Source organism: Pongo pygmaeus, chromosome 16, assembly GCF_028885625.2.
Source record: "Pongo pygmaeus isolate AG05252 chromosome 16, NHGRI_mPonPyg2-v2.0_pri, whole genome shotgun sequence".
NCBI lineage: Eukaryota > Metazoa > Chordata > Mammalia > Primates > Hominidae > Pongo > Pongo pygmaeus.
This window is the reverse complement of record NC_072389.2, coordinates 53670636-53684275: the sequence shown is the minus strand read 5'-3', so window position 1 is coordinate 53684275 and position 13640 is coordinate 53670636. Positions and strand designations below refer to the sequence as shown.

Genomic DNA, 13640 nt, shown 5'->3' with positions numbered 1-13640 from the left:
TCCACCCTGCAAAATGTTTCTAGACCAGGGCTTGGGAAAATACACCCCATGGGCCAAATCTATTCCACCATCTACTTTTGAATGGCCTGCAAGCTAAGAAGGATTTCTACATTTTAAATGGTTGGAAAAAATCAGAAGAATAGTATTTCATAATATGAAAGTTACATGAACTTCAGATTTTGTTTCCCATAAATAAAACTTTATTAGAGGACACTAATTTATTTCCATATTGTCTACTACTGCTTTCATGGCAGCATTAAATAGTTTTGACTGACTGTACAGCCTGCAAAGCCTAAGACATTTACTCTCTGTCCCTTTATTAAAAAGTTTGCTGGCCCTTGATCTTGAATAATTGTCTTTACAACTTTAGGTGGTACTTACCTGTTGGTAAAAAATCTGAAGCTTATACACACCTGGTGTGCATTTGTATGTAAAAGTCTATGTGTATATATCTATGTATGTGTATATGTATTTCTTTTCAATTATATTGAAAAATATATTTATTATTTTTCTGAGCTGTTCTAATATAAAGTGTACACAAAATTAATTTTTTTAAAGATTAGATTTTTCCAAAGATAGATAGAAGTCCTCGCATTTTCTTTTTTATCCTAATGGATTATTGCATATTCCTCTGGAGACCGCTTTGGAAATCCTTAATATAGACTAACACTTACTTTTAGAAATGATTGCCTGAGTTTTGAATATCTACGTACTCTTGTGTGAAATGCAAGATTTCTTCTTGATGTTGGATATTCACCAAATCCAGTCATGGCTTTTCATTAGCTATGAAATCTGCACGTATTTTAAGAGTCCCTGTAATTTCTTTGGGTGACCAATGTCAGCTGGCGTTACAGTGTTGGAAGTGAACACTCATAGATTAAGGAAACAAAACACAAGGAGAATAACATGCTATATTTTGATTAAAATACTTCCAGAAATCTTTTACTGATTTTCACTGAGCGTGACCAATAAGGCAGTGGCCATCTGAAGCTTAGATTGATACCATACCTTACCAGTTACAGTCATGATCTGGAATTACAAAATCTCACAGTTAGAAGGGACTGCTGATAGAATTTAGTTCATCTTTTATTATCTGTTAAATTTGACTAATTCAAGTGAGAGAAAGACAGAGACAGAAAAGGAGAGAGGGAGAGGGAGAGAATATGACAGAGCTGTACCAAATGAAATCCAGCTCCAAAAACTGAAAAACTGGTGAAGGTTGGTTGATTGACACAAACTAGTCATTAATAGATCTGATGTCAAGAATGTGGCTAGATTTGCTATGGTCTCCTATAATCTACTGAGAAAATGGATTTTGTACATGTTCCTCAAACCCTAGATCTCTTAATGCAGAGTAGAGAGAGGCACTCTTACCAGTCCCTGAGTTCAGAGCTGTATAACATCCATATTGAAATCCAAACTCCTACAGGTAAACTCATGTGAATGAGTGGCATGTGATCTGGGGATCTCTACTTCTCCTTCATTATCACGTCAACATTAGATCATTTTTTTCTTCAATATTTGTCTTACAGGCAAGATTATATCTGTAGGAATTTTCAGGTTTACTTTTTATTTTAAATTCTTCAAACTACAGAAAAATACCTTTCAAGAATGCTTACAAAATAATTTTCTTCAGTCCAATTATTGCTCTTTGCTGACCCCTATCCTCCCATCCCACCTTTGTTTAATCATTGCAGATGAGTTTGCTACACTCTGTGGAAGTCAAAGGCCAGGCTTTGTCATCGACATTTATACCGGTTTACCCGTTGGTGAGTCGTGGCGGCATTGTCAGAACTTTCTGGTTTTTTGCCTTTGTGTTAGCAAGAGGAGTACACCATTATTTTCTCAGTTCCCATTTTTTTCCTAAAGGAAAAGAAATGTTAAACAATGCCTTTCACTTTATTGAAACACTGATTCTTAGTTTGAAACAAACTGTGCAAACACCCTGTGCAGCTCCACCTAATTGGCAACAACATTTGTTGTTCATGATTAAGGGGATTGGAAAGCTTTTCCCAAAATTACAATCAAGCATAGTTAAACCAACCTTAGGCATCAACATGGGGAGAGATTCTGGGAGTAGGGCCAGTTGACATTTGATTTGAGTGTAATTCTCAATCCTTCCTTCTGACTAAGACCAGGTTAAGTGATTTTTCACACCAATCCTTACATGTAGATTGTTTATATAAAGTCCTTTCGTGGATCAATTTTATCTTACATGGAATCTCCTCAGGTCGTCTGCTTTGGGAATTTCAGAAGTGAAATAAAAATCTTTTCAGTCTGAGGCCCTGCCTGGTAAATGAAGCAGAGAACACAACATTGGGAGAGATGCTTGTGCAAGATTCAGAAGTATTGCACAGCACTCAGCCAGTGCAGGCAATGCCCTTGTGGTTTAAAACCAAATAACATAAAAGTAGATGGAAAGCTATTGCATTCTCTGAGTTTTTCCCTGGTGTGATTTATATGCATCCTTAGATGCCCTCTTAAGTCTGCACAGTTGTGTCTAGTAGCAAACATCATCACTTGCTTTATTCCACCTTATTCATAATAAGTAAACTAAAATCCACATCAGCCTTTCCAGTGACCTTGTTTAAGAAAACAAGAGTCTGGTCCAGCAATCCGCCTGGCTCCCTTAGTGCCAAATCCATATGGCTCCACAGTCTCGTCCACGTCCAAAGAAACTTCATGGTTTGGAAAGAAAAACTGCTAAATGACATTGGCATGGAACACCTGGCCCTAGCTGCTTTGTTTTTCCCCTTCCCAAAACAGATCTTTTAACCTCCCTAGAATCTGTGATCACAAGATAAGTGGTCTGTAATGGTAACGGTTCTCCACGGACTGACCAGGCATATACCCCAGCAAGGCTGCCCTCCAAGGTTGGCAGTAAGCAAAGACTAGAAACAACATTAGCGTTGTCCACTAGGAGAGCTGGAAAGGCGTCAGACTTCATCTAGTCCAAATGCGTTGCTTCATATTTGAGGAGACAGAGGCCCAGAGAGGGGAAGGGACTCACCCAAGGCCACCCAGCCAATTAATAACAGAGGTGGGACCAGAACACAGTCCTGACTCATGGCTTAGTTTGCTTCTAGCTCTTGAAAACTGGACATCTGATATTTAGCTATATGCTTATTGTTACCAAATTCCACCATGACAAAATATTTAGATGACTGAAAAACTTTGTTTTATTTAAGCTTTATACTCTCCTTTTGGAAAATCTTATGATTGTTGGCATGTGGAGTCCATTCATATAGGGTTAAAACTATAGCATGTTTATCAATCTTGTCTTAAAATATAAACTTCACTAAGTTGAAGTTCAAATAAAATCCTGACAGGAAAAGAAAATATAATTTTTAATATATCCTTTTGCTATTTTACACCTAACAATGGCTGGAAATTAGACTCAGCCGTTATTGTTAAACTTGATAATAATATATCACTTGTATTTAAAACAAATGAATGTGAGTATGATGTTTCATGTTCTAACCCACACTGAATGAATGGCATCTGAATTTGTTTTTTGTTTACTTATGATACACAGTTGTGATGTAACTTTACATGGCTTTTTCATGACATGAATGACAAAGGTGTGAAAGATCTAAAGACATAATTGCGTGTATTCAAAATAGCAATGAACCCTTTGAGATTCCAAGCCGTTTCTTTTCATTAAATAGGTCAACTTTGCCTTCACACAAAATCAACCCCTTTTTTAAAAAGGGTCTAAAATAAATCTATGACATCAAATTTCTCCTTTAAAACAGATTGGTTATAAAGTGTGGTTCTTCTAAAATTGCAGCAGCTCTTGTAGGCTCCACTTCAGTCCATGATCATCTTCTCACAAAGTATGCAAGCAAAGTATGTACCTTGCAAAGGCTCCTGACTATAATAAGTAAACAACGTATCTCAACAACAGTCATAGAAACTAGTGAATTGGAAGACTTTGGATTATAGACCAAGGCTTTGCATAACTCCCAGCTGAGGTGTTTCATCAAACCCAGCCAAGGGGCTGATGGAAGGGCCCTCCAGGATAACAAAAGTGTTGATGACAGTTCTGTGAAGATTGTATTAGGGTGATGCAGGAAATCACCATAATACGATCTTCCCTTATATGATAAGGGAGGCAGGATGGCCTGTTAACTGAGTCCCCGTGTCAAATCCTGACTCTGCCTTTCATTGGCTGCTTGGTCTTGGGCAGGTTATATCCTGTGGCTTGGCCTCACTTGCTTCATCTCTTAGTTAGAATAGTCATAGTACCGAGACCATCTCATGGGGTGACTGTGATAATTCAGCCAATAAATACAGGTTGAATGCTTGAGAAATGTACCAGGCATGCAGCAAATGAGATACCATCACTATTAATACTATTACCATTATTATTACTATTACTACTCTTATCCTAGAGGACACTTCAGTGGTCAGGAGTTCAGAGTGGGTAAGACAGAGATGGGACCACTCCAGGCTGGGGACATGGCCAGGCTGGTGAGGTGTCCAAAGTCTCTCTCCATAGCTGGCCAGCCCTGCCTTAGCAGCCTGGGTCCTGGCCGTGTTCTCACTCTTGGTCCTGTTTTAGTGCTCACCAACACACTGCCAGACACTTGCTCTTAACTGAACAAATTTGAATTGAGCACTTACTACCTGTCATGTAGAGTGCTAAGGAACCATAACACAGTGATGGAGAGCCAAGCCCAACTCCCAGCCTTAGGAAGCACACATTCTACTGCGACAGTTCTTCCTTAGTGCTGACCTCGTCTTCATTGTCAGCCCCGGCCCAGCTGACATCCCCACACTTGACTTACCTCCTTTCTAAAGCCACATGAAGTAGGAAGGGGGAGTTGAACTGGAATTTGAAAGATCAGAGTTCCATATGACCATGTGCTCCTCTGCAGTTCTTTACCAGTTCACCTCTCCCTTTTCCCTAAATATAGGCACACTTGGGTGGAGAGGCTGTTTACCCTTGACCATCCCTTCTATTCTACTCATCTGGTGTATCCACAGTGCCCAGAGGATACAAAGATATCTCCTACCTGTACAAAATTGACATTCTGAAGCAAAACCCAAAACATATATTTTAAATCCAGTTAGACTCATGTCTGGAAAGTGGTTTAGTTATCTCAATTTGCTATTCATTGATGTCCCCTATTGCCATCACCACCACCCCAACACATGCACACACACACACACACACACACACACACGCACACACATGCACGTACTTTGCATCTTGTCTTACCCTGCACAGGGATCATGTGCTGTCGTGTCACTCATGAATGTTTACTCTGTCTCTAGATATTGATGAGTGCCGGGAGATCCCAGGGGTCTGTGAAAATGGAGTGTGTATCAACATGGTTGGCAGCTTCCGATGTGAATGTCCAGTGGGATTCTTCTATAATGACAAGTTGTTGGTTTGTGAAGGTAAGTGGCATCGTGACTTTATCATATCCAGAAAAGAGCTAACTGATGAGCTGCTTAATGATACACACTTGGCGAATTTCACAACATTGAAATTTCAGAAATGCATTAAGCTCTAGAAATAGTAAACGTCATGGTGTGGAACAGCATGAAATTTCATGCAAAAAAAAAAAAATTCACTAACTTCAGTGGAAAAACCAGGAGGCACATTCCCAGCCCCCTTTCCCCAACACACAGTGTGTTAATATTAGACTTCCCAGCTGATATGAAAAAGCTTTGAGTTCCTGGGTGTGTCACATAGATTGCTTTTGTTTCACATTGCTTGAAAATCAATATGAGTGGACAGTCATCCTAGTTGACTCTCAAAATCAATTCTCTTCCAGACGGAGACTTTGCTACTCCCAAGTGAAAACAAGGTTAATGCAGATATTCCAAATGCATGAGAGAATTCCAAATGGCAGGAACAGCAAATTTGATTTTATATGAAGAATGTTGGCATGCATGTGTACTTTTTTCATTTTCAAATTACCTCCTGTTGCCATGTATATGTACTGTGATTCGGAGCATTCCTTATAGCACTTCATATTTTTTCCTACATCTGGGAAGGATAGTTCTCTTACATTTTAGTGAAAGGGACATTACTGGTTATTAAATATACCATGTGCGCAGGATAGTTGGAATAATTTTCTATTTAATACTTACACTTCAGGCCTCTAGCAGAGTTTTTATTCATGTTAGAAAGGGTTATTACCCCGTAGAGCACGTATTATAGCACATATATCAACATTTTAATGTTAAAAAAAAAAACTTTTTTGTCCAAACTGAAGACAACTTATATACCACAAGTAAAGTTATATTCCTAACCACATACTTGTTAAGTTCGTCTCACCAGGCTTTCAGTTACTGTGGCCAAGTGGGCACATATCCCTTACTCTGCCTGCTGTGTGAGTTAGTGGGAATGGGGTAATAGCCATTCCGAGCCTTCCTAAGAAGATAGCCAGTTCAGACCTTGGCCCGAGTCCCTGGGCTTTGGGAAGCCATCAAGGATCAGGTACCTGGAGAGGAAGCATGGATGTGGGAGAGGGAACCCACGGCAGATGATCTTACAGTGCTAGAGTTGGCTGCCTCCCTCACAGCCGCACTTTTCCCCCTCTCAAACATGCTCAGCGTGCCTGCCACCTGCCTGTGGCATTTTCCTCCCCACCCTTCCCCTCAGAGATCGCTTTGATGATGACTGTACCCAGGTACCTTTTAACCACTTATATTTGCTGAAGCCACAGCCCTTGGCCAGAACCCATAGACAAGACCACCCATGACCACCAAGTCAACTTAGACCTTGCTAGATCCATGAGATTAAACACATGCAACTGTACCAATGCAAGGCATTTTGCTGTCAGGGTAGCATTCTGTGGATATTGAGATAACTAAGTGCTCCAACTTCTGATTGCCATTTCACAGAATATCCGTCTTCAGGGTGAATGTTTAATCCAGGGTAAGCTGCTTCCTAGCATACTCTTAGCTCTTAGAATAGGAAAATGAAGGTTGAGTGCATACATGCCTCAGCAATGCTGAAATTGGAATGGATTGCAGAGGTGATTTAGGGAGCTTCCACGCCTCTGCTCTCGCCAAGTAGCCACATTATCAGATGCCACATCATAGAAGTGCTTGTCTGTGACACTACTCAGTTTCTCCAGTGGCGCAATCTGCCCCCTGTGTTTCTATACATCCTGAATTCAGAGCAGGGCAGACCTGGTGAGTGAGGTGGTGCTGGGTCCCTTGTAACCCAAGGCAGGCACACTCCTGCTCCTGTGTCTGTTGCCCAGAGAGGCACAATCCACCCGCCTTAGACAGGAACCCTCACTGACTGACTGACAGTCCTGAGGGTTTTCCACCGCAGAATCATGCCCAAGAGGCATTGGCTGATGTATTTGCCACCCCCTTGTAGGAACTTCTTTGGTCGAGCCAACTTCTGTGTAAAAGCCCAGAACTGGTACTAAGGGCCAACCTTCACCTGTGTTATAGGCCATCCCCTTTACTGGACTTAGTCTGAATTAGATTGTTCCACTGGAGCAGGGAAGAGGGAAACATGTATTTTGCCCCATGATATAGCATGGACATGTAGTAACTTTTGTGATGCCATGAATTTGAACTATATTAGTATCTGGTTTTTTTGTTGTTTGTTGTTGTTGTTCTTGTTTTGTTTTGTTTTGTTTTGTAGACAGACAACCCCCTAAGCAAAGTCAAAACTCTGGAACACACAATATCCATTATCCAAAATCTTTTCTGTTTTAATGAGAGTTGGTTTGTTTTCAGTAGTTTTATGATAACTCCCATGTTAGGTTTTCTTGATTTGATTGCCTTGTGGTAGTAATTTGAGCAGGTGTCTCTACAGCCCTGTACCTCAAAGCACTCTCTACAGACCAGGAGCACCTGCATCAGCTGGGAACTTATTAGAAATTCAGACTCTCAGGCCATTTCCCAGACATGTCAAGTCAGAATCTGCCTTTTAGCAAGATCCCAGGTGATTCATGTGGACTTTAAGATTTGAGACATTCTGCTCTTGCAGGCTTTCAGACAATAGCAACCTTATTGAATCATAAAATCCAGATCTTTGAGTAAATACAAGGCTTCCTAGGATATTAATCTATACCCATGTCAAGTGCTGGCCCTAGCAGCCAAGTTTCATGACTTTTTTTTAGACATGAGCATCGTTAGAGTCCATATGTGGTCATAAATCAAGCCTTGCATTTATAAATATTACTGAAGTGGGAAAGTTTAGATAATGGACTTTCGGTCTTCCTTTCTCTCTTTCTCTTTTTTTTTTTAATAGACTTTATTTTCTAGTGCAGTTTTAGATCCACAGCAATATTGAGAAGAAGGCACAAAGATTTATCATATATTCCCTACCCTTACACATGCACAGCCTCTCCCGTCATCAGCATACTCCATCAGAGTGGTGCATTTGTTACAATTGAATCTCCGTTGACATCATTATCACTCAGAGTCCACTCTGATGATTTACATTAGAGCTCGCTCTTGGTGTTGTACATTCTATGGGTTTGGAAAAATTTATAATGACATGTATCCACCATTCCATAACTATTCATAGAATAATTTCATTGCCCTAAAAATTCTCTGTGCCTTGCCTGTGTATCCCCTAATCTCCCCTAACCCCTGGCAACCACTGATTTTTTACTGTCTCCAGATTTTTGCCTTTTCCAGAATGTAATATGGTTGGAATCATACATTATGTTGCCTTTCCAGATTGGCTTCTGATTCACTTAGTAATATACATTTAATTTTCTTTTTTCTTCTTTTTCATTTTCCTTTTTTTTTTTTTTTTTTTTCCACATGGAATTTTGCTTTTGTTGTCCAGGCTGGAATGCAATGGCATGATCTTGGCTCGCTGCTACCTCCACCTCCCAGGCTCAAGTGGTTCTCCTACCCCAGCTTCCCAAGTAGCTGGGATTACAGATGCCCGCCACCATGCCCAGCTAATTTTGTATTTTTAGTAGAGATGGGGTTTCACCATGTTGGTCAGGCTGATCTCAAACTCCTGACCTCAGGTGATCCACCCACCTTAGCTTCCCAAAGTGCTAGGATTACAGGTGTGAGCAACCGTGCCTGGCCATATTTAATTTTCTTCCATGTCTTTTCATGGCTTGATAGCTCATTTCTTTTTAGTGCTAAATAACATTTCATTGTCTGAATGTACCACAGTTTATTTATTAATTCACCTATCGAAGGACATCTTGGTTGCTTCCAAATTCTGGCAATAAATAAAGCTGCTGTACACATCTACGTTGTCTTTTCAATAGAACAGATCAAAATAAAATATAAATTTGTTTTCATGTGAGAGGCTTTGTTGACTGGACACCAGATTCTGTTCTCCTTCGAATTCAGTTCTCTTCTGCTTGTAGATATTGACGAGTGTCAGAATGGCCCAGTGTGCCAGCGCAACGCCGAATGCATCAATACTGCAGGCAGCTACCGCTGTGACTGTAAGCCCGGCTACCGCTTCACCTCCACAGGACAGTGCAATGGTATGTAGTGCCCCACAGGCCGGACGTGCCTACCCAAGAGTTTGTCTTCATGAAGCTTCAGATATCTGGATTTATTTTCAGATAGTTAAGCTGAAGAATATATGAGTTAAGATTTAGATTGATGAACTCTAATATTAAACTAAATTGGAAAAAGGGATATTGTCAAAATGTCTAAACACTTAGCTTTTTAATCCTCTTTCTGGATGAGATATTTTCAAAACAAGAAGTAAATCATTCACATACATAGATTTCATATTTGCCTATCTGCTGCCCTGCCTGCAAACACTCACCCCCACACATTACACACACACACACACACACACACACACACAATTATGCATACACACACTCCCCTAAGCAACATTTAGGACCAAATGATTTTTTTCCTTCCACAGAATCCCTCTCAGAAAGGTGAGGTTTTCACTATCTTGGCTACATACCCCAAATCTAGACAGTGAAGCTCTCCTGAGCTGGGTCAGATTAATCTGCAGAAACAGAACAAACAAAACCATCGCTTTTCTTTCCAGTCGTCTTACAGGGAAAGGGTCACTCACTGAAGGCAACAAACATCAACAGCCTTTATTAGCTATTTATTCCCATGTCCCCTAGAGATTAGATTTTTTTGGTGCTCACTTTTGTCAGGGATGTGATAGAAACAGGAAGCACGTTGGCATATTATCAACTTCAGTGCATGGTGAAGTTATTCAGTATCTGATGGTATCTTGTAGCCAGTGGTATGAAAATTTAAAAGACTGCTGTTTCAGCCCAGAAGCAAAATAATATCTCAGAATGATTTTCTTGTAAGTTTTTAAGTAATTCTGAATCTGTATATTTAGCAAAAATCACTGTATATTTAGCAAAGCAAATCATTGTATATTAGGAAGAATGTGTTATTTTGCTCACGGTTCATTTCACAGGGGGTTTCCTGGATATTTTATGCATTTGTGAATGAAACAACACAGGGGAACGTGGTCAGATTTTCCTCGGATTTCCTTGCCTACCAGTGATTAAGTGGTAGGAAGTGCACTGTTCTCTTTAGGGTATTTTGCATTGTTTTATGAGACCTTGGTGGGAAGAGGGTGTAATTGCCAAACAAAAAATCACATTGAGAATCAAGACTTGTTTTGTTGAGTTTGAAGGAACATGTGTAAGTATTTAGCATTTTGTCAACAGAGCTGTTGCTATCCATGGATTAAAAATACAGGACAGGAAAAGCAGGGACGTCTCTGATATGAACCACAATACCCTAAAGAAACTTGGCCTTGATACCACTTCCCTGCATTTTGCTCATAATTTATATTTCTTTAGAACTGGATGAAATAATTCCAGTCAAAATAAGGAATTGCTGATAATATAGAATGAGTCATTTCATACCATTTCACACTCAGGTAAGAAGTGGGACAGAGCTATTTATAGATCAAGATAAGACATTCAGCCATAGCTTGCTGGAGCTTAAGCCATTTACTGTTTTCTTGTAGGAGACTATCATACATAAAATGCACCCAGCTATAAGTGTTGTGAGTGAGCATCATTTGCAGCCAAAAGCTTGATTTCCTTTATTCATTGAAATCCTCAGAAGAAAGGGAATTAACTTAAGTTTTGCAACCATTCAGCCAGTTGGGTTGAAGACTTCATTCTAGAAATGTCTTTATTTACGTCTTACTTTTAAAATATCTTTAAATGCTATTCTATACTTGGCATTTTTTTTTCAGGCATGCTGCAAAGTACTCCTTTTTGCGTCAGTTGAAAATGAAAATAACTAAAACTTTCTCTCCATCATGAGATCTTTATTTGAATTCATAAGCACATTATTTCAAACCCCAAATTACACCTGGCCATAGCACTCACATTATTGCTGAGAGAGCTGAGAGAACAATTAGATATCTGAGCTCAGGATGCTAGTCTGACAGCAGAAGCTGGATAGTTAGAGCAAATGCAACCCCATTCTGAAATGTCTTGCCCCGCTAAAGACAAGGAACAGTTTCTTCCCAGCTACTTCCTTGTGGTTTCCTCTCTCTCTCTGTTGACTGTTTGGGTTTCTTTCCACAGTAGCCTGTTCAGACCTCCTATCCCAGCCTCAAATATGATCATCTAAGAGTTCAAATTCTGGTGCTTGTGGAAACCTAGATTTCTGCTCTGGTTTTACCAGTAGAACTCCAAAGTACTCTCTCTGTTTCATTTTTCATTTATTTAAACCATCATAAAATAGGGCAATAGATGAAAGGAAATTCCTAATTGGGGATCCCTTTCTAATAAGATCCTTAAGGCTCTCCATTTCCTTGTGGAACCCAGATATGAGACAGACCTTGTCCCCTGCATACTTCCAGGTCCAGTCCTACTCGAAGGTGCCAAAGTTTTGGGCCAACTGTGGTAGGACCTGAGACACCCTTCCTCAAGATCAGAAATCAGTCTCCTCTGCCTATACTGGGAAGCAGTTGGCTCACTTTAAATTCATTTTCTCAAATGGGAAGAATCATAATTTGTTAAATAGCATTTCTGCATAGGCTAGTAGTAGTTCCTAAGCTGCTCTATTTCAATTTCCCCTCATAATGATATACTCAACTTCACTTGGAACTTCTAAATGGTATGATGATTCATCTACTAAATAGGAGATAACCATAACAATGGCATCCCGGACACATGAAATGGAGGAAATGTCCATGATTCTGGCACAGACAGGGTTGCTGTGTGCAGCAAAAAGTGTCCATTCATGATTACTGTGTTCTGAGTAGAAACTGCAGGCAAACAGCAAGTCTAGATTATTTAACTAAGAGCGAAATGCCGTCTGCCCTACGGCATCTGCAGCAAAGATGACACTCCATTTGCTTTCTTCTGTGACAGTAGGAAAATCAGAATGGCACAGTGTTCTTCAAAGTACATTTACTCTAAACATAGAGCTTTAAAAAATTAGAGACATAAGTTGGCATATAATTATGTCATATGTGAATTCATGCATTAAATTCAGCCCCTCAGATAATCAGATTTCAGGAAAGCAACAAAGATTCAGTTGATGATAAATATAATTTAGAGCTTAAAGACTGGCAGAAGCAAGATGAGAGGGCTTCCTTTTGAATGGATGAGAGTAAAAAGAAAGAGACAGTGTTCAGGTTTGTCACATGCTAAAAGGAGCCCTGTATAGACGTGAATACTTGGTGAAGATGGAAGAAAAAGTTACAGGCATAAGACAAAACAAAGAGATGCAACTTGAACAAGCGGCCATGTAGGTTGTCCATCAAGAAAAACTTAATCTTAGTCATAGGATTTGACTTTGATATAAATTTCCAAAGGAAGCCATGAACTATCCATGACTTGAGGCACCAAATCTTAACTAGACAAAATACTTCAATTAATTCCACAGTCTGTGGTGCTGCGTAGGCCGATAATCAAACAGAAAATCCTCCCAGCTTGAATTTTTTCCCCCCATTTTACTTCTAAGTTTTCTCATCTTTCAGAATATTTTTTGATTACTTACCCTTATTTTTTATTGTGTCAAGTATTGTTAACATACTCTGACTATGCCTGGTAAATGAGAGTAAGTTTTAATCCATTTTGATGCAAAAATAAATATATCTGTTTCACTAATTTAGTTTAGAGCTAGGATTACTCCTGAGAACGATAGCTAGAAATAAGTTATTCAATTATATTTTGTCTTCTAAGTTCTCACTTAAGATGCTTTTTATTTACAGATCGTAATGAATGTCAAGAAATCCCCAATATATGCAGTCATGGGCAGTGCATTGACACAGTTGGAAGCTTTTATTGCCTTTGCCACACTGGCTTTAAAACAAATGATGACCAAACCATGTGCTTGGGTAAGTATGCAATTATTATTCTTTTTTTTCATATGCTGTTGAAAGCTTCATTTGATTCTAAATATGGATAAAATTTAATACTAAGTCTTTTAGTAGTATTTTTGCTATATACAAAATAAAAACACGGACAGATATGCAGCAGTGATATCCTATTTAATCTTTGGCAATCTGAACATGATAAACCTCTTCCTTGTTACTCATTTGGCTGTCAGTTTAGAAAAAATTGACTAAGGGGTAAATTGAAAAAGATATTAATACAAAAATATTAATGTTAATAGACAATTATTCATATGTAATATTGATGTGGATTTTTTTTTGAGTTTTTGAGTGTGAGATGACCATTTTTTTGAGAAGGCTTTATAGTGTGTACCAGATTCTCAAA

At 39.2% G+C, this 13640-nt stretch overlaps 1 protein-coding gene across 2 annotated transcripts in view; it reads left to right on the top strand.

The window, feature by feature from the left end:
- Positions 1-13640, top strand: part of FBN1 (fibrillin 1) — a 235403-nt gene that overhangs the window by 182798 nt on the left and 38965 nt on the right. For both annotated transcript variants that reach the window (XM_054450928.2, XM_063652619.1), the window contains 4 exons: positions 1698-1769; positions 5281-5406; positions 9324-9446; positions 13133-13258. In XM_054450928.2, the coding sequence (XP_054306903.1) occupies positions 1698-1769; positions 5281-5406; positions 9324-9446; positions 13133-13258 (447 nt within the window). The remainder of the gene's footprint in view (positions 1-1697; positions 1770-5280; positions 5407-9323; positions 9447-13132; positions 13259-13640) is intronic.